The sequence below is a fragment of the Magnolia sinica genome, chromosome 18, assembly GCF_029962835.1.
Source record: "Magnolia sinica isolate HGM2019 chromosome 18, MsV1, whole genome shotgun sequence".
NCBI classification, from domain to species: Eukaryota; Viridiplantae; Streptophyta; class Magnoliopsida; order Magnoliales; family Magnoliaceae; genus Magnolia; species Magnolia sinica.
The window spans coordinates 52,081,835-52,108,277 of NC_080590.1; the positions used below are offsets into that span (position 1 = coordinate 52,081,835).

At 40.6% G+C, this 26,443-nt stretch overlaps 1 protein-coding gene and 1 long non-coding RNA gene across 4 annotated transcripts in view; both read right to left on the reverse strand.

The window, feature by feature from the left end:
- LOC131234050 (arginine-specific demethylase JMJ22) overlaps nucleotides 1-22,025 on the reverse strand; it is a 32,975-nt gene extending 10,950 nt beyond the window's left edge. Inside the window, exons 1-2 of one of the 3 annotated variants that reach the window (XM_058231018.1) lie at nucleotides 20,569-22,023; nucleotides 4,286-4,384 (exon numbers count right to left, since the gene is read on the reverse strand). In XM_058231018.1, coding sequence (XP_058087001.1) covers nucleotides 4,286-4,384; nucleotides 20,569-21,911 — 1,442 coding nt within the window. In that variant the 5' untranslated portion in view covers nucleotides 21,912-22,023. Of the gene's footprint in view, nucleotides 1-4,285; nucleotides 4,385-20,014; nucleotides 20,086-20,568 lie in introns of all 3 variants that reach the window. The other 2 variants (XM_058231021.1, XM_058231020.1) reach the window with 2 other exon arrangements.
- On the reverse strand, nucleotides 8,269-12,529 carry LOC131234051 (uncharacterized). Its single transcript, XR_009165471.1, has 2 exons — nucleotides 9,717-12,529; nucleotides 8,269-9,626 (listed from the first exon to the last, which is right to left on the reverse strand). It is a non-coding gene; the product is annotated as an uncharacterized LOC131234051 (long non-coding RNA).
- Nucleotides 22,026-26,443: the final 4,418 nt, after the last annotated feature.

The following is a 26,443-nucleotide window of genomic DNA, read 5'->3' on the forward strand; positions in this document are numbered from 1 at the left end:
GTCAAACAACCATTCACTCCAAAAGCTTAAGCTATCAGAGTGTGGTGTATCAATGTATATCAAGGGACTTTATTACTCTAACACAAACATCCCTAGCAAAGGAGCAGCAGATGAGCAAATGATCCACCGACATCTTTGGGGCAAATGAGAAACATTTAATAGCATCATAGCCCACCTATGAAAATTGTTAATAATAAGAATCATATTCTTACTGGCAAGCTAAACGAAGGGCGAAACTTTAGAAGGGGCATCGTAGGACTAGACAGGGCTAGTGTGATTCTACAGCTACGATTCTCAAACTGGGACGAGTGAGAATAAGACCTCACTGAGAATATTCCCGATTTATCTTTCCACCAATACGATGAATATTTCACACCTGAAGAAAGTTGGATGCCCAGTAAAGGAGATAAAAGTTGCACCATGTCATCAATCTCTGAATCTGATAAATTCCGACGGCAAGGGACCCACACACCCCTACAACCTAAACCCAAAAAAAAGAAGAAGCAAGCAACAGTAACATCATCAACGGAAGAAAGACTGGCCAAAGAAGAACAATCGGAGTAAGGACTCCCCACACCAAACATCTTCATAAAATCTAACCTCAGTACCATCCCCAACAACAAAACCCATACCAACGAACACTTTACTCGCAAACTGGAAGGGAATGACACTTAATAGAGAAAAGAATCCTTGCCCCACCAACCCATGATAGATGAGTCATATTTACTAACGATGATGGTCCTCCACAAACTGGACTCACTCTGAATCTCCAAACTCACCTCCTCGGCAACTCTAAATTAACGACATCGAGCCATCTAACACCCGAACCCCCATCAGCATAAGGTTTGCACACTTCCCTCCACTTCAACAAAGATGGAATTTACTGGAATTTACCCTTAGACGCTCCACCTTGCCAAAGGAAGTCTGATGCAGGACACATAATTTAATCCTAGCATGCAATAGGGAGATTATGAAAGAGTCCATAAAGTAATTCAATTAACAAAAGATGCTAACCCACCACCTAATTAAAAGTAAATAATAAGAAATAAAATCCGATTTAACCTAAATCACATGCTTGCATGCTAAAAAATCACATAAATTAATTAAAACTAGGCCCGATGGAAGGATAGAACTTCCAATTTAGCATAGGCATGTTCCACACTCAAGGGGTTGACTTGTAAGTTCTATGATTAGGGTTAGGGAAGGGGATAATCTAAAATTTGAAAAATTATGGTTCATGGGACTTGGGAATTTTGGAATTACGGTTTTTTTAGAATTTGAGGAAAAGATGAAATTAGGAATAAACTGGGTAAATTGGTTAAAGGGATTGATGAATTTAGGTATTGGTAGAGGGGAATTAAGGTTTTGGATGAAGGAAAGTTTGGGATTTGGGGTCCTCAATGGTTAATTTCGATTGAGTTTGAAGTTGGATTATGGAAAGTTGAAGAAAAAGATGATTTGAATGGTTTTGAATAGGAAATGAAGAAGAGAGATGAAGGTTTTGAGAAAATACCTCTTTTGGATAGAAATGAAGAGAGAATGATGATGATAGATGGAAGCCTCGCACCTCCGTTGAATGGGGAGTGGAATCACACCACACCCAAGCTCCAAATCACATAGAATATTCTTCAAATCACATGAAGAAGAGCAAACACTGGTTTTTTTCCGAAATAATGGCATTAGGGCTCCACACACCCTCTTTTATCTTTTATAGTCTCAGAAAAGACCTTTTACAAAAAAGCGCTCTCAAATAAGATTCTCAACGTAAATACGCTTAATAAATTTAAAGTTGTTCCTAACTCCCTAATGTCAACACAAATATAAGTTATATAAAAAATAACGAAGCATATAAATAATCTAAACAACTAAACCATTTCGTGGCCCATGGGGGTCCATGATCAAGATGTCTAATGATGATGATCAAACGGCCCGATCATCGTATCCATCAAGCTCCTACATGCATGCAGCCCACCTGCATCTTCCCAGTGTGGGGTCTTAAAAGATGCACAAACATGCACGCGAGGTCTTCAACGTGGCTAGGAATGTGAATTGGGCCAAGTGGGTCCCACGTGATGGTCATCTAGCTATAAGGAGACTGGCTCAACCCTCCCCCTTTAGTATGATGCTCGGATGTCCTCATCAAAGTCCCTTTTAAGCCTATCAATCCTCTTAAGAACAAACTTAAGACACGAAAACAATGACATAAAATAGAGAGAGAGAGAGAGAGAGATTGGATAAGGCCATCTTAAGGTAATTCTACCCCCAAGGGACAGGAGTCTACTCTTCCACGATGAAGGCTTCATCTCCATTCTCTCAATCACCTTGTCTCACAGATGTTTCACGGGCTTGTTGACACTAAAAGAAAGGCCAAGTTAAGAAGGGAGAGGCCCAGTCCAGTAGGCGACAATGCCAGCCAATCGAGAGAACTCCTTAGGCAAGAAACTCACTTTTAGCAGGGTTAATGCTAAGCCTCAACACAACTTCAAAACATCTGATAATCTTACTAAGATTGTCCACCATGAACTCATCAGCCTCGTAAAAAAGAAGGGTATCATCTGCGAATTGGAGGTGGCTAACGCATTAAGGAACATTTTCAACCTGAATGCCCTGAAATAGACCCATGGATTGACCCTTGATCCACATCCTACAAGGCTTCAAAAACCACTACAAACAAGAAGCAAGAAAGGTCCCCCTAATGGAGACCCCCCGAGGCTTTGAAAAGCCAAGTAGAGAACTATTAATAAGAACCAAGAACCTTGCGGATAAGACACAGGCTTGGATCCAATGTCTCCACTTGGCCCCACATCCTAGCCAGGCCAACATATAATCAAGGACCAATCAACAATGATCATATGCATTTTCAAGGTCCAGCTTACAAAGCACTCCTTGCCTACCAGCCCTATGACACAAGTCAAGGCACTCGTGGGCAATAAGAGCACTATCAAGGATCTACCTACAAAAAATGAAGGCACTTTGGAAAGGAGAAATAACCTTAGGAAGCACTACCCTCAACCTTTGGCTCTGAATCTTGGCAATGATTTTATAGGGCTACCGATAAGGTTATTGAGCCTAAAATCTTTCAAACATTCAGCACCTTCAAACTCTGAGATAGGGACTAAAAAGGAGCAGCCTTGTGACAGAAGTTAACCCTAAAGAAAAGGGACTTAAATACCCCTATCTACTTGAGTGAAACATAAATAAAGCAAAATAACCATAACTCATCCAAAAATAATGTACAATTCGTAATTAAAAGTAAATGCCACCAAAGGAACATCTTTTTTTTTTCTTTTTTTTTTTTTGAGATGTTCCACCAAAGGAACATCATACAGACTACAAAGTTTGATATCGGTGCTCCCACTCGTTAGATGAGCTGGTAGAGATGGTGTAGTGTGTGAGTGATCCAAGGTTCAATCCCTAGTAGTGTTGCCTTTTGAAAAAAAATGTGTGCTAATGGTGCCACTATATGTGGTTCATTTACAAATCTATGCATCTATCCCATTATAGAAGGGATTTGTGCCCCTTTCCACAATCTACTTCATCCCAATACTCCTCAACAAGAATATCAGCCTGACCCATTAGCATCTGGTCATCCATGCCCTCGTCATCTTCCCCGGGTTGGAAAGGACTCGACCTCGAGTCGAATCCGTTGTCCATTGTCCGCTGCTCTATATAGTGTGAGATCCACAACATTGAACACATTAAAAGTGTTTAACCCATGTGGTAACCTAATGTGTTAGGCATTGCTGTTAATCTGCTTCAAGATCTTTCACAGGCCAATCCTTTTCTGGTTCAACTTATTGTATGTGGCAGCCACAAATCTTTATTTCCGCATGTACCCACACTAGATCTCCCTCTTAAAAAACAACCTCCCAAGCCGTTTATCTGCAGCTTGCTTGTAACTTGCATTACTTGCTTCAATCCACTTGCAAGTTTGTCCATGCACCTGTCGAATCTGCGCCATCGATTCATCAATATCATCTGGCACCTTTAGTCATGTTGGGAACTAGTATAAGATCAACCACGTTCGAAAGGTTAGCACCATAGACCACTTCAAATGGGCTCTTCCGAGTAATCCTGTTCTTCACCCAATTATATGCAAAGTCTGTATGTGGTAAAGTTAAGTCCTGCTATTTGAGCTTTTCGCATACCAATGTACATAACAAGTTGCCCAAACTCCAGTTTACTACCTCAGTTCGCCTATCAGTTTGTGGATGATATGCACTACGGTAAGGATAAAAAAGTGCCCTACTGTTTGCATATTGTCAAACAAAAATGATTGACAAACCTGCTATCAGTCCAAGGTAATATAATCTTTGGCACCCCATGCGGCTTCACTACCACCCGAAAATATAATCTTGCAATGTAGGATGCATCACTAGTTTTCCTGCATGAAACAAAGTTAGATATTCTAGAAAATTGATCCACAATAATAAAAATATAATTGTTACCACGTTGTGTAACAATAACCCCAATATGAAATCCATGCTCACATCCACCCATGGTGCCTGAAGAATAGGTAATGACATATATAATCATGCATTCTATGCATGCCCTTTAGTTGTCCGACATATCCGACACTTCTCCACATACTTGGCCACATTTCTCCTCAAGAGTAGCCAATAGAACTTTTCCTTAATCAACGCGAGAGCTCAATCTCGACCCTCATGCACTAATAATGACCCTACATGAATCTCTGCCTATAGCTTCTCTCAAAAAGAACAATCCAAGACACGCAATCTTGTACCCTGAATGAGGAAACCATCTTGTAAAGTATAGTCTCTTTGCTGCCCGCTTTCCATTCTGGCCCAAATCTGCCCAATATCCCGGTCACCAATATATATATATATATATATATATATATATATATATATATATATATATATATATATATATATATATATATATATATATATATATATAATCCGAATGCTCAGCAGCGCACCAGTTCACACGGAACTCATGCAAACTTTTTTGAGAACTCATCATACGTGATGTGACTCCAAAATCTGAATGGTCCACATGAAGCAACACCTCATGAAACCCCTGAGCCCAATTTTTACTTTGATCCAAAACTTTGGTGGGCCATGAAAAATGAAAACAGTTTCCTCCCTTGATTTGCATTTCTCTTTGCTATGGCCCACCAGAATTTTAGATCAAGGTTAAAATTTGTCCCTTAAGGTATCATGGGATTCCACATCACATGGACCATTCAAATTAGACACCCATGACACCTGTGCAAAGGTGCGCACGTGCGTAGGTGAGAATGACTCGAAAATGAATTTCTATAACATACCCATTTCGCATGCCACCGATCAACTTCTTGTTGCCCATTGAAATATTTTAAAGCATCGTGATCAAAGAATCATACAAACTCATGTTGCACCAAGTAATGCCTCCAATGACAAAGCCTGTACAATCATATAGAATTCCACATCATATATAGAGTAACACACCCTTGGACCACTTAGCTTCTCATTGAAAAAAGTTATTGGCCAGCCATCTTGGCCGAGTACCGACCAATGTTAACGTAGGACATGTCACAATCTACCTGAAACACCTTATCAAAGCTAAAACATGTGCCTCTGTCAACGTCTTCTTCATGACCATAGAACTTTTTGTGTTGTTGTTGACCACCAAAACTATCTTTTCTTCAAGTAATCTGTCCAAGGAGCTGCCAATTTACTAAACTTTTTAATGAATATGCAGTAAAAACTAGCCAATCCAAGAAAACTCTACGAGTTATGTATTGTCTTAGGCATGGGCCATTCCTGCACCACCCAGACTTTCTCCTTGTCCACCCACCACATAGCCAAAGAACACAACCCAATCTGTTTCTAAACTTTTTTTTTTATTAGCATATGACTTTTCATGTCTCAAAGTGTTACATGCACTATGATACATATGGGTATGCATATCCAGACTGTAGATTAGAATGTCATCAAAATATACCATTATGAACTTTCCAATGTGGGGTCATAGCACCTGGCTCATCACCCTGATTAACATGCTTCATGCGTTAGAGAAACCAAATGGAATTACCAACCATTCACACAATCCCTCCCATGTCTCGAACGCAGTCTTCCACTCATCACCCAGGTGGATCCAAATCTGATGATATCTACTCCGTTGGTCTATTTTATAAAAGATCTTCGCCCCCAAAAGCATATCAAACATGTCATCCAATCGGGGTATCGAAAACCGATATTTTATGGTGATCTTGTTGAATGCCCTACTATCAACGCATCCTCTGCGACCATCCTTTTAGGAGCTACTAGAGCCAAAACTATACATGTGCTCATACTCTCTCTAATGTACCCATTTTCTATTAACTAACTCGGTGACTTACAATTTCAACTCATCATGCTTTTTCGGGCACATTGTGTAGGTTGCCATATTAGGTAAACTCGACTCTAGCACCAAGTCAATGCAATGTTAGATATCCCACATCAGCGGTAATCTCAAAAGAAGCTCGTTCAAGAATATATTTTTATATTCACCAACTGATGCAGGACAACTAACCACTTGCTCTAAAAGCTCGAACAAATAGAGCATGGCAAATCAATCCCTTTATCTGATAACTCAGGCCCCACATCTCATGGTTAGGTCCACGACCGAACCCCCCTCGTGGGCCCCAACATCACATGGTTTCCACCTCACCGGGCCGCTCACCCCAAGTGTGCCCAGCATCCCACAGGCCACCCACTCGAGCCCAATGTGAAAATGCCTCTGCATTAATCACTCCTGGTGAGGAGTCTTAAACACGAGACCTCCTGCTCTAATACCAATTTGATGTGGGATAACTAACCACTTGCTCTAAAAGCTCGAACTGATAGAACATGGCGAATCAATCCCTTTATCTCATAGCCCAGGCCCCACATCTCATGGGTTAGGTTCTCATCCGAACCCCCCTCGTGGGCCCCACATCACATGGGTTCCGCCTCACACAGACCACCCGCCCCGAGTGTGCCCCTGCATTACCAACTCATAGGGGTTGCAACTCAAGCAATGTTTTTCCAATCAACATATAAACCACATCATGGCCCTCAATTTCCTCCAAAAACTTTGCACAGGACAGAAGACCGATGCCTCCCGTAGTTACAGGTTTCACATGGGTTTCAAAACTATTTTTTATCATCTTTCATGACGGTGTATGTATTTTTCCAACCATCAAGAATGGTCTGCCGATCGTACTGCCACGATCGGCCTGACAATATGAGGCTCACGTCCATCCCTTGGACTATGTCTCACTACACATTGTCATAATAGGTTTTGTCAATAGTGAATAAAACTAAACGGCAACGGGAAACCTTTTCCTCATTTCCTTGCTTAAACTAAGCAAGTATGTATAGAATCAAATGTCTCTTGGTCTTCAACTGGAGCTTTTCTACAACCTCTTCCAAGATGACATTTCACAATTATCGCCGTCAACAATTACTCCATATATTTTATCATTCACTGTATAGCTCATGTAGAAGAAATTAGTCTACAACCAATCATCTTCTACGGGCAACTTGAGTGCAAAAAAAAAAAAAAAAAGCCTTTCAAATCATTGTCTCCGAACCACCACCATATATCCTGTCATCTCTAATGCCAATATCATAATCTGCAATAATCATTCCCATTGTAGTTTCACCCTCATCGTCAACTTCCTGTTTGGAACCAAACAAAATGACTTGTCGCTTCCTACATTCGGAGGAAATATGCTCAACTTCATCACATTTGTAGCACCGGATGTTTTTTCTGACTTGTCCATCTGGTTGCCCCGTCATTTAGAACTTGTGACTCAAACGCCGAAGTAGCATTTTTTGCCGGCTCAAGCCTCCCATAGGTTTACTTCTACCACCCCAAATATCATTGAATCGATTAGAAACTTCCATGTGACCATACTTAACCTTATTCCTCTTTTCAATGAAGGAAGCTTACCTACATGCCTCTGTAACTGTAAACACCAGTTGAATTCCTAACTAATCTACAATAGTATGTCGCAACCCATCCATGAAACATGAGACCAATTACAACTCGATCTTGAATAAATTATCCCAAGCCACCGAATGATGGAACTCTTCCGCGTACTCCTCTACAATCCAATCCCCTTGCTAGATATTGTAATTGATGGACGAGAGACTGCACAGTATATGGGTAAAAAGGCCTCCTTCATGAGAGACTCCGTCTTCTCCCATGTTTTCACCTTAGACTTTCCACGCCTTTCTTGGGTGGCCTTAACCTATTTCTACCACACTGAAGTTCTCCCTTTCAACTTCATGGAGATTTTATCCTTTTTTTTATCTTTTTTTTTTTTTTGCTTCTTCCACATCTTTGTAATCAAAGATCATTTCCATTGCTTCAATCCAATCCAGAAAATCGTCCTCACGCGAACTACCATGATATTCATAGGACTTCACCTTCACTTCCAACCCTTGACTTCGATCATAATGATCCCTCCTTTCGACTCGTTGTGGCTCAACAAACAGAACCTTACGATGGAACGAGTTAATATCACTCCCACACGACTCATCATCATCATCTTCCCGAGTCTGTGGTTCATTCCTTGCCAATATTGTAGCGAGCAGTTGGGAGATGGTCTACATTTGCCTCTCTAATGTGGTAAATCTCTCTTCTATTGGATCTATGATTTACTTATCCAATCCCTGTGCACCACAGCCCTTACCACTACACGGCAATGATTGTAGAATAGGAACTTCACACAAAGAAACAATGGCAGAATCAGCTAATACTAATAGCCAACAGACGAGATTCGTCACTCACATGGTTTATGTCAAACCCTAGCACAAAAATCCAAACACACCCAAAGAAAAAGAAAAAATTAAAAAAAAAAAAAATAACCAATGAATAATCAAAGGTCTCCAAATTGATGGCCTAGATCACACACCCCACTTGTGGACCATAAATGCCAATGGTGCCACTTTATGTGGTTCATTGACGGATCTATCGATTTTTCCATCATGGAAAGGATTTGTGCCCCTTTCCACAATCTAATTCATTCTAATACTCAACAAATATATTAGCCCAATCCTTTAGCATCTGGTCATCCATGTCCTCATCATCTCTCCGCATAATGCCCAAATGCCTGCCAATAGGGATAGCCTCCAAAGCATCCTCCTCCCAATTCTTTTTTTTTTTTAAGGCTCCCTTTCTTCCCAATTCCACCCCCATACTAGCACAAAAAGAGACCCAATGGCTCCTGGCGTCACCCACAACACCTCAAAGGTCTCCAAGAACCTCTCTCACATCTCACTAGCAAAGGGACAGTGAATAAAGACATGATCAACCGACATGCAAAAATTAGTGATCACCAAAGATTATCAACTATGAGCACCTCAATTCTTCTTGTCGGCCACGCAAAAGTTGCTACCTTAGGGGGAGCCCCATAGTGCCACATGAAACCATTGTACCCACTACCCACTATGTTCTCCGAAAGATAACCTGAGAATCAATACGTAGAAAGAATTGACCAAGAACTTACCGGACTTCTCTTTATTCCACACCAACTCACCTAACTCATGAAGAAGGATAAATACTATGAAGCTGCTCCAATAGATGAATGAACTCATCATCTTGCCCCTCCAACAAATTCCTCCGACATAGAGACCACACCATCCCATTACCTGAAATTGAATAGCACTAAGCAATGAGAGTGTTCGCATTTGGAAATAATCTAGCTAAAATCGGATAGTCGTCTTGAAGCACCCTCTCACCCGTCCATACATCTTCCCAAAAGTGAATCCTCTTTTCATCTCCTAAATAGAATCAACCCCTCCTTGAACTTGGTCCCATCCTGATAACCGCCTTCCCCAACACCAAAGCCTTATAAAAGGATGAATCTTTCCCGTACCAAATCTCCATAACCATTTTCTTAGCAATACTAAATTCATAACCTCCAACTTCCTTATACCTGCTCCCCCCTCCTCATAAGACTTGCACACCTCATCCCACTTCAACTGATGAAACTTTTGCTTCTTTTCTGCACCTTGCCACAAAAAGTCACACCTTAAGATTCTCCAACCTGTCCAACAAAGCCTTTAGACACTTAAAAAGGGAAATAAAGTAAAACAGAAAGTCCGATAATGCTACTTTGATAAACGTCAATCTTCCTCCCAATGAGAGGTGCCGGCTTTCACCTCAACAATTTCCTTTCAACTCTTTCAATAACCTTGTCCAACAGATGCTTTGCAGGCTTGCCAGTGCATAAAGGTAGGCTAAGGTACGAAGAAGGAAATGACCAGCACTAGAACCACAAACTAATTGAGCTGGAACAATTTCTATCCTTGAATACAAATATTTCTCAAAATTTTCAACAAGAATCAAAGAGAGAAATTTCCAACACCCATGGATAAGTCCAGCAGCTGGAGATGAGTGCCATCAAAAAATTTGAAATTCCAGCCCATGAAACAGATTGCAAGCAATTATACTTAAATTCCCAGCAACGCTAGCTAAAATTCCAGCAACCCATCCTATCCTCTGATGTAGTTTTCAGCACCTGGGATGAATCTTGTCAACCAATAATGCAATTTTAAGCACTTAGAATGAATCTCAGCAACAATAACAATAAGTACATACCAGCACCACATGCAACAGTGTCATGATGGAGAGAAGATCACAACTTAAATTAAATACCCAGGTTAAAACCCAAAACCCAATATATTTCAACATTTTCAAGTCATCAACGAAGTCAAACAAGGGTGAGAAAAAAAAAAAGGAAAATAATAGCCATTCCACCATATGCCTGAAAACAGGTCTAGCTAAGTTTTCTAATTTATTTTTTGAGTGGTCCTATATAAGTTCCCTAATAGTCCCAAATAAACCTAAAATCTACTTTAAATCTCAGCTCTTGCTTTCATAAAATCTCCACTATCCAAATTTATTCAAAGACTTTTGAAGAACAACAAGGCTAACATTCAAAAAACAATCTATACTATATATACCGCGAATAGCGGGGGACAATTTTACCCCCACAATTAATTTCCATAGGGTGGAGAACATTGAATATTCAAAGGGCATGGGAAGACAATTTAAAAAAGTCATAAGTATATTGGGAACTGGAAAATGTGGTTGTTGTCCAAGATATGGTTCACATTTTACCCACAAAAAGCCTTTAAACAACTTAAAATTTTACCCGTGACCATTGTTTGGACAATTTTACCCCTGCAATGGTATACGAACACATGTAAGCTTTGATTTTTTAAGGGCATTTTTGTCATTCCTTTCAATTTCTTCCTACAAGTAACCTGCACTCATCTCTACTCTTTGCGTGTAGCCCGCATAAAGCATATTACTTTAGAACCCGTGCAACAAAGGCTATGTGGGCCCACCATGATGATTGTACATCCGCTTCATACATTTGTTGCATCGGCTCATGTTAGGATGTCAACCCAAAGACGAGGTGGATCGAAGACTCGAGTGGGCCACAGCACGGGAAAGAGTGAGGATGGGCACTCTTTGCTCTTTCTCTCTATGTGTGTAAGTGTAGCCCACACCTTTTCCTCCTCCTCTATGCCTTTTTTCTTTCTCCCTTCCTGTCTCCACGTGCATTGCACGTGCCATATCCTGTAGTTAAAGGAATAGCAAAACTCAGCAGTCGCTAAAAAATTCCATGTAAAGCTATACAAGTCACATGCTTTGGACTTCCCAAAGGATTCAGACCAAAAGTTCTGACGTCATGACAACATCAATAGCTGATGTAAGCATGCCGACATCAGTAGCTGATGTGAGCCCTGTGCATACACATTATTCAAGCCAAAAGGCCTGAAGTCATGCTAACATCAGCAGCTGATTTGAGCCTTGTGCATACACATTCAGGCCAAAAGGCCCAACTCATGATGACATCAGCAGCTGATGTGAACCTTGTTTCATCCTCAAAACCTGATGCACAACCCCTCTTCTCCAACAAGTTGGGACAGGTTTTCCTGAAACCATAGTTAGATTGTCGGGTCCGTTTCGCCTCTGTTTTGGGCTACTTTGGATACATGTTTGCTCTTGGATAGAAGCTTGGGCCTATGCCTGTGTTCCCCACTTCTTCTCATTCTAGTTTGCATAAGAAAATCTGCCAGTTGATCCATCAACCACTGATAAGGTTACCACATTACATGTCAGCTTCTCCTTATATTAATCAATTTCAATGCGTTTGGCCCTTTCATAATATAATGAACTACAATAGCAATGTAACGCAGCCATATTATTCCCCACTTCTTCTCATTCTAGTTTGCATAAGAAAATCTGCCAGTTGATCCATCAACCACTGATAAGGTGTACATACCACATTACATGTCACCTTCTCCTTATATTAATCAATTTCAATGTGTTTGGCCCTTTCATAATATAATGGACTACAATAGCAAAGTACCGCAGCCATATTATTGCAATAAATCTTCATGGAAGTTGCACCTCAATATCCTATTCTCTAAGCAGAATTTTTAACCACATCATCTCACATGCTCCATCCAACATCACTAACCTACACTGATAAGGTAAACATACCAGTATACCACATTACATGTCACCTTCTCCTTATAAAATGTGCTTGGCCCTTTTATAATATATTGGACCATAACAGCAGTGTATTGCAGCCATATTATTGCAATCAAGCTTCATGGGAAGTTGCACCTCAATATAATATTCTCCATGCAGAATTTTTAACCACATAATCCCACATGCTCCATCCACCATGGCTATATTTTTGCCTTTGCACTTGAACCCTACAATTGACTTGGTTTTTTTTTTTTTTTTTTTTTTTCTTTTCTTTTCTTTTGAACTTTTTCATTTAACCAAATAACCGCCTCCCACCATGCAATAGCCAATATTCAATCCCTGATTAGACTTATGCATAATCCAATCTACATCATTGTAAGTTTATCTATACATAATATTAGGGGGGTGTGGCATGTGCAACGCATGTAGAGAACGGATAGGGGAGAAAAAGGAGAGAGAAATGGAGGGAAATGTGTGGACTACACGCAAAGAGGAAAAAAAAAAAGAGGAAGGTGCATAATGGTTTCAATGGTGGGCAGTCCATCCTCACTTTTTCCTATGTTGTGGCCCACTAGAGTCTCCAATCTACCTCATTTTTGGGCTGACATCCTAACACGAGCTGACACAACAAATGTATGGAGTGGATGTCACACAGTTATCACAGTGTACCTCATAAAGCCTTTATCGCACACACTCCTACTAAGACGCTTGTGCGAGCTACACACAAAGAGAAGAGATGGGTTCAGGCTACTTGTAGGAGGGATTGGAAAGGGCAAAAATGATTGTAAAAACCAAAGCTTACATATCTTGTTGATGTTATTGTAGGGATAAAATTGACAAATGCTTCCACTGCAGTTTCTTGCGAGTGAATCCCAGCCGTTTAGTGGCTTTTGTGGGTGAAATCTAAACTGTGCGTTGGCACCTAAACTATGCGTTGGACAGCAGTTGCATCTTTTAGCTCCCAAAATACCCCTAACTTCTTTTAAAATGTCTTCCCATGGCTCCTAAATATTTAAGTTCTCTGCCCAAGAGAAACTAATTGTGCGGGTAAAATTAGTCAAATGCTGCTAGTTTACATACAGTATAGATAACCATTGTTGGAGTAAACAATACCCCTAACAAGAGAACTCATCAAATACCTTAGGGTCCAATACACAATCTAAATGACCCATCCTAGGAGCATGCGCGAACTGACTGACAACTCCAACAACCAATGTGATTAAAAGCACACGATTTTTTTTCTTTTGAAAGGTGACATTAATTTATTAAAGAAAAGTGTTGAGAAGGCACAAAAGACTAACCCAAAGAAGGGATAAAAAAAAAAAAAAAATTACAATCCTCTAGAGCTTTAATAAAAGAGGTCTATTCCACTACATGGAGCTTAGACTAAAGACCTCCACCGTCGCACTACTCACATTTCAAAAACATCTTCCATTCCTTTCCCCCCAAATAGCCCAGAGGGCAGCCATCGAAACCAATCTCCAAATGACCCTTTCTTGTTTCCCAAGCGCAACACCGTGCCAAACCAAAAGAAGATCACCAACTGATTCTGGCATCACCCACGAAATTTTGAACATCCTAAGGAAGCTAATCCACACCCTTCAAGTGAATGAACAATGTAATTGAATCAATTTATGAATGTTCAATTGAATCAAAATCATATCAAATCATATGATCTGGATTCAAACAGTACAACTTGATCATGAATATTATGATACAATTTAGTAAAAAAAGGACGTATATTTTTTGACATGTATATTTTTTTAAATCATTTTTTTAATTTTTTTAAATTCTATTCTTTCTTTTTGTATCTAGAGGTAAGTTAAGGGTCCTTGAGACCAAAATTCATATTTGATTCACTACTTTCGTATTTTGTTAAGAGAGTGGGAATGATATTGGGGATTTCAAAAGCTTGAAGAAGAACAACAAGAAGATTTAAAGAGTGCTTTTGTCTCGCTGATCCAAACTCATTTTTGTCTGTAGAATGTTATCAAAAGAAGAGACAAACAAACATCCTTCTAGGGAAGCCTGGAGGATAACAAAGAGGAGTGCTATTGTGCTAAGTTTGAGTAGCATCTTCTAATGAGTACCAGTGCAACAAGGGTAGACTACAAGGTACTAGAAGTAATAGGATCTTATGGAGCAAATGGCCCACAAATCAAAGGGATGGAATGTGGTACATCAGATGGCCAATTGTGAGAAACAATGGCAAGCACTTGAGGAAAGAGGAAGACCGAATAGCAACTCGAGTAATAAGAGAGCTATCAATAAGCAAGTAAAAGGGCAGAAGTTTCGGCGAAAGAATACATGACAAAGGAGTTATAGTACAAGTGATTAAAAGTCACTTCCATGATTGAAAGATACAAAGAAAATGAGATGTGAAGTAGAGAAGATTAATGAAGAGAAACCGATTTCAGTAAGTTAATTAAGGGGAAGATACAAAGGGAAATATAAGATCATTAAGAGGAAGATAGAGTGGGAAATAGCACAGAAATAATGTAGATATTACTAAATATTACGGATATCGCAGGAAATATCAGTAAATATTGCAGATATCGCAATATATACTGCATGTACCAATACATTGGATTTTTTGTATTTTGGGATGGTATTGTATTGTTGACCAATGACAGCAGAAATATCAACCAATATGGTCAAATACATAAACGTTGTCCGTTGCTTCCAATTCTCCGGACAAGAGCTGACGGACCACAACACTTCATAGCACCAGGCGGTCCAGGCCTGGATCAGGATACCATGCAATTTTTCCCGTATTGCAAGTGAAGACTCCATGGAAAAGACCTCCCAGCATAGCAACCTTTTAAGAGGACCCTCAGAGAATCTTTCAACCCCTGCTTAATTTTTTTGACTTCCTTGATTGACCAAGCATGCATGACAATCCCTGAGACGCTTCATTATGGGGTTAGAGTGTTTACCGTCTGCGAACCAACTTGAAATCTCCTCTATAGATGTGCGCTTGCTAAACACGGTTCAAATCAAACTTCCTTTCATTTTATCACTCATCTCCTCCACTATTCTCTGCTTAATCATTACCATTTTCTACTGATCTTTCTCCACTATGCAGGCTATGGCTTTTTCTTTTTGCTATAAAGGTATACCCCTGGAAGAGAAATCACTATATGTCTCATCCCCCACCCCAAAAGCTGATTCCTCCCTTGGTGGAATTTGTTTCCCTTCTGGCCCAGCCTTCCTCTGCTCCTCCCTTGCCTCCCTCCTTACCTCTCTTCCCAACCATATCAAGCTTGACAACTGATACATGTGATTACTGAGGAGACCACTGTTTGGTCATTTGGAGCCTCTGATTGAAATCAAGTCATGTGCAAACATTCATTTTCAATCGAGAGGATGGCGGAGCCCCTTTCATTGTGGACCCTGTGGACCCACATTTGGACAGCTAGATGCGCCAAGAACACCTAGAGAGAAGCCCCCAAGGATGTACTTAACAATGAGCCATTTCTACCTCTAATGAACCACCATTGGGATCACCAACATGGCTGTACTAGAAGGATGGCCATGGGTGGTGGAAAATGGATTTTTGCCAGCCAAGGGTGGATCTTAAACTAGAGGAAATTATTCCCGCCAAACATGGCCCTCCATCCAAAACGGCTTGCATTCCTAGTGGTTGGTGGTCCGCTGGAGGCAAAAATGGCGCACAATTCAAGTATGCCTAAAGCTGTCAACCTGCCGAGCTTAGGCTGGGCCAAGGTCTCTCCAAGCCAAACCTGTTAAGTAGAACCTAGGCCCGTAGCAGGCCTAAACAGAGAGGCCCAGGCCTAGCCCAAGATATCAATACCAAGCCTGAGACTTTCTTGGATACACCCTTTCAACTTCTCTAATTTAGAGAGTTTGGGTAAGTGGGTTGTACTCCTATGCTAGTTTTGCACCATTTAAAAAATGGTAGTGACTGTCTTCTTTTTTTTAAACGATGATAAATTTATTAAAAAGGCTACGGCCAAAAAAGTAAAACAAAACAAAGGAAATTACAACTCAACCCAACTCTCACGGAACTGTTGCACCACACCCTTAGGCGCAAAGACCCACTCTTTGACAAGTGATATTACCTTTCGAAAGATCGATGGCACCAAATGTTGCTTATTTCTTAAACATCCATTGTTTCTTTCTAGCCATATATACCAAATACCCGCTAACAACGCCATGCGCCATACATATTTGATATTTCCCAACCTTTCCTTCACCTCCACCATGCCAAGCCTCAAAGAACGAACCGATAGAGCCCGAAATCACCCAATCCACACTAAACAACTTGAAAAACCCCTCCCACATCTTGCCCACGAAGGAACAATGAAGGAAAAGATGATCCACATATTTTGCATTTCGATAACACATCACACACACATTCAGGAGAACCATCTTTCTTTTTTGAAGATGGCATTATTTTACAAATGACATAATTGTACACCGCATCATGATCAAACATGGCAGCATCATAGTTTTGAAATCATTTATCAAACCTCTTAACGTCATGTTTAGGAATCCACGATGCCAAGTTATTGGATTGGCTCCACACGAAATGTCGGGTCTCTCACCATCAAGGAAAGGGTCTTAAGTCCCCAATGATGCCATGTAAATTGAAGAACCTGTCATCGAAGATTTGGCTATTGTCGGAAACAAACTCTCCATTATAAACCACATCCACTGCTTCTTGATGAAAGGGTGATCAAGATCTAGCAGAAATTCAAAGATAGTAAGAAAGCTATGCTCTCCCGCCTATTTCCATTGTCCTCACCCTTGAACACAAAAATATGGCACCAATTCAACATTATGGCTTCAAAATTCAAAAACTGCATCCAATCTTTGGCCAGTCAAGGACACCCATAGCAGCATGGCTTCCATAGCATCCCTGACTCGTTAATTAGGTGCTGAGGAGGTTGGTTAGGTTGATTGATGTTGCTTGAAGATCAGTTGTGATTGCCACACTAATCTCAAGATCAGTTAGAGGTTAGTTGCAAGAGTTCTACAAATGCTTTGTCTTTGACTGGACTATAGTTTTGAGTTTGGAGAAACTGTTGAGAATAGAGAGAGAGAAAGCTTGGATGCCTCCCCCTTCCTTGTTGGGTGGTGATTGGGCTAGTGAATAGCAATCCCCTTCACTTGGAATTCCCCAACATCCCTTTTTGTTTCCCAATTCCATTCTTGTGAGATGTGCTTCCAGTTTTCATCAAATCCCCTCTATCAGCTCCTCCCTAAGCATTTTACAATTCACTCAGTTGATAGCAATCAACTTCTTCCTATGTCACAAACCAAACAAAGGCAAATCCCCGAGGTTTCCTGAATCCCTCTCCCTCATAAACCCTACCCTTGCGGAATCTGAGAAACTCCACCTTCGAACAGACTCCAGCATACTGGACATGTACACTGTGACCACCTGCTAAACACCTCAGATGGCTGACCATTCTACTCTAAGTACCTCTTGCTTGGTGTTGTTCTCCACAATTGCAAGTTTTTTCTTTAATTGTTATCATTCAGTTGGTTTTTTATAAAAGGTTAAAAAGAAGCAGATTGGGATGTTCAGCAACCCTTGAGAGGCGTGGGTGGAACTCTATCGGGATTAGATTCAAACTCACCAACAGGAAAGGGTTCATTGTTGGAAGGATGTTTCAATTTGGGACAAACCATTAGCTTCCAGGTTCCCTAGACTCTACAGTCTTTCCTCCAAGAACATCCTTGTCAAAAACTGCATTGTTGGGACTTGGGAGGGAAGATTATTCGAAGTGTGTTTAAGAGGAACTTATAAAACTCCGAAATCAAAATTTTGAAGAGTCATTGATAATTTTGAACACAGAACATGTTCTCCCCAAAGAGAACAATGACATCATTTGGGAGCCTTCAGCAAAGGAATATTCTCCTATAAAAAATTATCTAAGGCTATGTGTTTGACCAGCCTCCTAAAAGCCCCCGTGCCCAAAGGTTTGGAGCCCATGCAGCCCCCATGTGTTGAAGCCCTATTGGACAAAAATGGCCAACAAATATTGACCAGAAAACACCTTCATGGGGAAAAGGAACATTGCTAAAACAAACAGTTGCTTTGTATGTTGGAAAGATGCAAAATAGGTGGATCGTATCCTCTTTCAGTGTGGGTCAGCTTGAGAGATTTGATCATTCTTTTTTTGAATGCTTGACTTATCTTGGGCTCAACCAAGTTTGCTGGAGGACCTTATGAGTTATGAAAGGTTGGATAATCGGCCTCTTAAACCAAGAAGAGCAATGCATTGGAACAGATTTCTGCATGTGATCATGTGGGTATTTGGAAGGAGAGAAACAAAAGAATATCACCCACCTGAAGCATAAAAGAGATAATTAGGGCATGTTTGATTAATTGGGGGCAACTGCAGAGTTTTTTAAGGCGTGAGAGCATCAACTGTGACCAAAATTAGGAGCTATTATTTAAGATTCATCGAATCCTGGAAAGAAGACCGGCAAACAAACAAGATATCCCAAAACGGTTGCATAATGGCTGCTACATAATGGTAACAGTGGTAACCATTACATGTTATGGGTCATAATGGCTGTTACGGAAAAATTGACCCGTAATGGCCCATATTGTAACGATTATAGCAGTGGCTATTATGGCCACCGTTACCATTATGGAATACCTTGCAACAAAAGCTACCACTTATGGCATTTGGAAGTTAAGTATTGACAGATGCTCCACGGGACATCCAAGCAACATCAACATTGGAGGCGTTGTTAGCAACAACAAAGGCATCATCCCATTTGTATTTTCCACTCTGTCAAGTGATGGAGAGTGAAGAATCTAATTTTGCGGACTTGACAGCAATCAAAGTGGGCATCTCACTTTTCGTTGATTCACTTAGGGGCCATTGCTTGGGCTGCGGGGACACCCACTGCCACTGAGAACTTTCTAGGTGATGAACTCCAGTCCAAATCCATGTCCTAGCTAAGGAGTCCCAAGATTGAATTATGTTTTGGTAATCACTGTCCACTGCCTGAATTGATAACTGATCTTGTATCTTTTTCTTTCTTCAATAAAATCCCATAATCGGAAGAACAAGAATAACTTCCTCAGGATGGATAAACTTAGGGGCATTAAGGCTTTCTACTCTCTAATTAAAACCACAATAGGATTAAAATATGTTCTTTGGAGGGGGAATACCTACCATTTTATTCTGGAACTGACATTCTGCAGTTCAAGTAGAATGAGCAATGAGATTTTACCCCAAGCCACATTTTCTCATCACTGTTGCACTTCCCACTTCCCTACTTGAACTTCTTCACACAGTTTTATTTCTTTTTTCCTGTTTTGTTATTGGTGAGTTGCTTTTCTTTTGCAACATATATTTTCAAATAATTCTCAGAAATTAACTTGGACTAGTATGAAGTTGGCTCAGTGCCGATATTCATGCCAAAACAAGGATTTCATAGAAAGGTCCCGTACTCAATAATGTTATGGCTGTCCCTTCATAAAATTCACATCCAAGTCTAACACAGCTAATGAAGGAGTGGTTGCCAAGTTCGGTCTGAGTACCTGAGCATGACGAATTACGTTTTTTAAAAGCATCAATATTTGATGATCGTGGCATCCTATGGCATGACTCTCTGCGTCGTACAATTCATTTACAAGTATCACCAAACAGAATTCAAGTTGAATCATTCTTCACGTGATCCCAATCGGATTGAATGTGTTCTTACCAATTATCCAATCACGATAATCAAATCATAAAACATATTATCTTAATGGATCATTTGGCAGCTTGGTATTTGCCCTTTTGGAATTGGCATCCAATTCCAGGACCAATTTTCATGTTTAGTAACCTGGAATTTGGCTGTAATCAATTCCTGATTTTAAGCCATTTCTGATTCTCTCTCAAAAGTTCATATTGCAAATACCTGGGAACTGGATTCCACTTCCATGTTGCCAAGCAAGGCTGACAGAATGAAATTCTCAGGATTCCAATTCCTGGGATAGGATTATTAAGAAAATACCTAATTCCAGGTTGCCAAACAACCCCTAACTATAAAATAATAGTGGGAATCAAAGTATACTAATTTGGCAATGCCAAGCAGGATAAATAACCATACCTGCTAACATAGTTCTGAGTAATGGCAATGGAATCCTCGAGATTGATCACCAGATGCCACCATCCATTTGGCACAAAAACCACCTCCCCAGCCCTACAAACGCACTCGACGGGCCGCCTCTTCCACTTCTTTGTCGCCCCATAGAAATTCATAAACCACTCAATGATCGAAACCGGGCATGCCACCTCGGCTCCATCTGGGCTTGGATGCACCCCTGGCGGGACCACGTCTGGTGGAAACAAGACCCACTTCTTCGATCCCCGGATAACTGCGTTCCAAGCTGAAGTCGAATTTGGGTCCACATGGAAGCTCGAGCCAGACCCTGTCGGGCCGATAATGGCCCACCTGTAATCCGGCCGCTCCACCCCCAAAACTGCAAACAGATCCTCCCGGAAGTAAGGAGGCACCTCATAATCTGCGCCCAGTTGTGGAACTTTCTCTGCGAACTTGGGATCAAACAGATACAGCGGTCGTTCCTCCTTAACCAAATCCGCATACTGGAAGTACTCGCCCAGTTTCATCTCAACAGGCCCCACCGAGAATGAAGTATCCCCACAAACCCGAACAAGGTAGTCCCAATCCCACTTCTCAACCGCGGCCCACTTCTCCAAACACCCCTCCAACAGCACCGGCTTATTCAACTCCTCGAAACCCAACACAAACTCCTCCACTGAAATCCCACACCGACGCTCAATGTTATCAATTTCCAGCCACTCTGGCTTCATCTCGAGGCTCGCGCAGAGCCAGCTCTGGAAGAGGTAGTCCGAATAGAAGTCTCGAACTTGGATTCCCTTGGAAGCCTGACCGGAGAGAGACGGATAGAACGCCGAGACGTAGGTAGATTTCCACAAGCCGGTGAAGGAGAAGCCACTGTGGAGGCTATCAAGGACGAGGGCCCGCCAGAGGGGGTCATGGTTGGAGAAGACATAGAGGGCTTTGCTGGCGATCGATAATTGGGCGAGTTGGGTGGGGCCCAGGAGGGAGAGGATGTCGATGAGGAGGTCATCAGGGAGGGAAGAGAGATTGCCAAGGCCGGGGTTTCGGGAATTGTAGGGAGAGTGAGAGAGGAGGAGATTGCCTAAGGGTTGGACGCCGTGTATGTTAGAAGAAGCTGATGATTTTATGTCAAAAGCAGGTGCTTCTTCTTCGATTTCTTCTTCTTCTTCTTCGACTCCTTGAAATTCCTGGGGAAGAAATGGGGTTTGGATAGGGAAGCGATCGTCTTGATTTGGCTTTTTGTCCTTCTTCTTCTTGGTTTCGGAGATGGTATGGGAAGTGGCTGACTTCTTTTTCTTCTTTGTTTTGATGTTGGGGCGGAGCTTTTGAAAGGAAGCTCTCAGCATATTGCTTCCTAGGTTAATAGTAGCAGCACCAGCTCTACTTCGAGAGGATGTTATATGGGAATAGAGACCACGTACGGTGCACGTGATAGGAGACTGGTGACTCAGATCTAGTTGTAGGTAATCATACAATTACAAACCATTTTAACCACAATAAATACTTCCAATCTTCCGTACATTTTTGCATACTCTGATGGATGGTACGCAAGGAGTTGGAAATTATTAAGAAATTGCTAAACTGTCCACTGGACAATTATTAGACATTTATAAATGAAAAATATCCAATGGTCTTTTTTCGAAAAACAAAGGGATCATACGTCAACCAATCTAATGGGCCTGTTTGGATTCGCGTATAGTATTGTAGTGTAATGCAAAACTGTCCCGTCACGGTATTTGCAATATTGTAGCAAGTTGGCATGAAAATTGTGGTTATTACTCATATTGTTTGGGTAAGAGTACACTTGCATACATCAACATTTTGGATTTCCACACTCAATGTTTGGGAGTGGAGTCTTGGTTGTGCTACACTAGTTGCAGTCATGAAGTACGGTGATCCTCATCGTCTAGATGCCTTAACTCAAAAATCAGTGTGATATCCACTCTCTTGCTTCTCAGAGAAGAGACTTGATTTTCAAGAGCTCTTACAAATTTCAATGCACAACCACCAGCTTTAGAAGAAGTGCCTTTTGTTGACGGATTGAAGCTATGCTTGGCAGTTCTGGGGACTTGTTCCCATTATCTGTGAGACCATCCACGTTGGACAAGGTCTCCACTCTCTTGCTCCTTGGAGAAGCCATGGAATCCTCCGGCAATCTCTTGAGTTTCAGAACAAGACTTCTCTATGCAGAAGGATTAGATGAAACTGATTGGTTTCTTTCGATCAACGGGTCATCCATCACAAGCATTGGATCTCTGCCATTGAGATTTTTTGGAAGATTGGTTCTTTGGGAGCATACCTATTGTTTTAATGTTCCAGAACTGCTACTTTTGATTGGGGGTCGAACTTTCAATAACTGAGATAGTAATTCTTCCTTCTCCTTGTGATTGTTTTTCCCATGTGTGCCCCGTGAATCTGATTACCAACAACCCCCAAATGAGAAAATGAATAACATATCTCATACTGAACCACCCGGAGGATCTCTCACATCCGATGCTGTGAGAAGCAGGAGAAAAGCAAAAGAGAGAGTAGCATCAAGGAATGGTTCGCTGAACGACCCGGATGAGAAGGTTTTTTTTATTTTTTTTTAAAATCTCTCTGATATGACAGTGTATTGCAATGAAAGCAATGCACTACGGCCTGCATTGTAGTCTAACGGACGAGACGCATGGACGATGCAAAATGGTTCGACGACGTACTTGGGCCGCCAGCAGACTACGTGTTGATGTTTGGATTCGAACCAGCTGAAATGTATATTTTATTAAAAAATACTATGTTATACCATCTAGCTGTGAAATCCAATCACGTCCTAATTTTCAAATATAAAGACAAACAATGGTTTCCAAGTGCGAGATCCTGTCTATGAAGAGTTTCATAGATAGCTTGGATAAACTTAGATAGTTTGAGTTGGGTTAAGGATCGACCCAAGTCTAGCTTTAGCCTTAAGAGGACACAACACGCAGCCTAACCCTGCCAGGAGAGGTGATGGGACTAACCTGAATCTAACTCGTGAAGCCATCAATACTCAAACCCAACTCTTGACGCAATCCGACCTCAACTTAACTCAAATACACATTGATTGTTTGCAACCCGGCTTGAATTTCATTCAACTCGGATAGGGGTTTTATGATGGATTTGAGTCACATAGCTTTTCATTTGATGTGGCTTGAGGCATTTAGGATTTGTTGGATTAATGGTTCACACGTTAATGGATGCTGCGCTGACCGTAGGGCCCACTTTGATATACGTGTTGTACATCAACGTCGGCCATTAATTTTTACAGCTCATTTTATGCCATGGTCCCAAAATGAAGTAGATCCAAATCTGAGTTGACCAAATTGCAAAGATTGAATGCCCAGCACAAAAAACATCCTGTGGGCCACAAAAGTTTTGGATCAAGCTATATTCATTTTTTCCCTTCATCCCGGTCCCGTGACCTTATCAACATGTTGGATGGCAAATAAACATTACATTGGGCCTTAGTATAGTTTTAATGGCAGGCACTCAATGCCACTATTTCCTATGGTGTGTTCCACTTGAGATTTGGATATGCTTAATTTTGTAGACCATGACCAAAAATGGGCTGTAAAAATTGATGGACGGCATAGATATACAAAACATATATACGTCAAGGTGGGCCCCACGTTCAGGGCAACATCCACTAACATGTTAACATGGTAACACCCCTTGACCACGGGATTTAGCATACTTAGATGGGGTGCCCTACCATGATATATGTGTTAAATCTACACCATCCATCCATTTTGTCAAATCATTTTCGCCATGAGCCCAAAATGAGAGGGATCCAAAGCTCAAGTGAACCACACCATAGAAATAATGGGGATTGAACACTGCCATTGAAAACTTCTCGAGGCCACAATAGTTTTGGATCAAGCTAATATTTGTGTTTTCCCTTCATCCAAGTCTATGTGACCTTATGAATAGGTCGAATGGAAAATAAACATCATGGTGGACCCTAGGAAGGTTTCAGTGGTGGATGTCATTGTCCCCATTGCTTTCTATGTGTGGTCCACTTGAGTTTTGGATCTGCCTCAATTTTTGGGTCATGCCCTATGATGATCTGAAAAAATGATTGGACGATGTGGATAAAACAAATACATCATAATGGAACCCATGGGACTTTGATACGTCAAAATGGAGGAGTAGGTTTCAATATATGATAATGTAGGAAAGGAGCAAAGTTGCCATTTTAAGAAGAAGAAGGAAAAAAAAAAAAAAAAAACCTAAAGCTGCTTACCACATTATGGCCACATCACTTACCTCTTTTGATGCATACACCACTCTTGAATTAATTTCATGATTCATTTTAATTAAGAACTATTTTTAAGTGTGTTACATAAATACCCAAAATAACATATTAAGTCGCCAAAATATGTTTTTAAGATTTCGATGAGACATTAAGTAGTAAATAAACAACCCCTTGGTATATTTTTAGAAACAGGGAATTGCTACATGATCTATTTGAAGTTGTCGCATATATGAGAATGATGCATAATTATTTTCGCGTCAGGAGAGTAGATGCTAATTTACCTCATAGATGGATAGATAAATGTTTGGATTCTATAATTATTTTTTATCGAGAGGTTTTGAATATCAAAAGCTTAACAACATGTAGGACCTGCCCAACAAATTTATTTGAAATGATATATTGGGACATATATAAAGCTAAGTAAATTCTAGCTACTTTCAAAATAGAGGATTTTGTAGGTGGTACGTTATGTGAATTTACTTGTCCAATGGATTTCTTGAGTTTTTTGGTTTATTTATGGTATGAGACAGCTTGCAGCATGGAGCTTATTTATATATTAAAAAATCACTTAAAATCAATTTAATTCCTCTTTACCAATAAAACCCACACTTGAAATAATATATTTTATTAAGTGTAAGTTTTTTTTTTTTTTTAAAAAAAAAAAATCTAACTTGAGAACCCTAACAACCTAAGGTGAGGGTATGGTTTTTAGATCTAGATATGACAATGGAGGGCGACACACAGATCCGATGAAGAAGACGCTGAAAATGGAGATGTTGGGGATCGTAATTGGACAACTATAAACAAGAGGAGTGGTGATCAGCCACTATCACAAGTTGCGATAGTATGCAATTGTTGTGGCAAGCGACCATTGATGAGACAACTATATATATATAGATATTTGTAAGACCACTTGATCCCATTGAGCAATTGTCGATCTCATTTACAACCCATGTTCACACCCCAAGTGCAGGGTTGTGATGTAGTAATAAACTCGGTAAGACCGAGGTCGAATCCACAGGGACTGATACCTGTACGTTATCTGAAACCAAGTAGAACTAGAACTAGACTAAGATGTGATCTAACCAAATAGAATTTTAAGGAATAATTGTGAAATAATTATCTAAAACTTAAGGAATTCAGAAAAGGGATACTAGGGATTCAGAGGATCCACTTGTAGGGATCAGGGAGATCTTTTGCCTGCATCAGGAATCATGGAAATTAAATTGAATTTCCTCTAATATAACTTTAAAGGGATGAAAGGTATTTGAATCAGAATAGATTCCATCATCAAACCATGCCCAAGAGACAGAGCAAATAACAGAATTAAACTAATCACCAACCAATCAGATGATTATGAAGGTTAGGAAGGGTACCGACATCCAACCATGCCCAGGAGACGATGGTGAACATCAGGGCTTCCTGACATTATAATCAAAATAGGAGAAGAGGAATACTCAAAGCCATTGCAAGCCCATTGTAATTTCAGTCACAACATGCCATTAAAAACTAAAAATATTCCCATAAAATTAAATCAAAAATCTCTTTAATATAATCAAAAGGCACAAGCAACATCTCTCCCATCAGGCTACAAGCTTCACCTCTTGG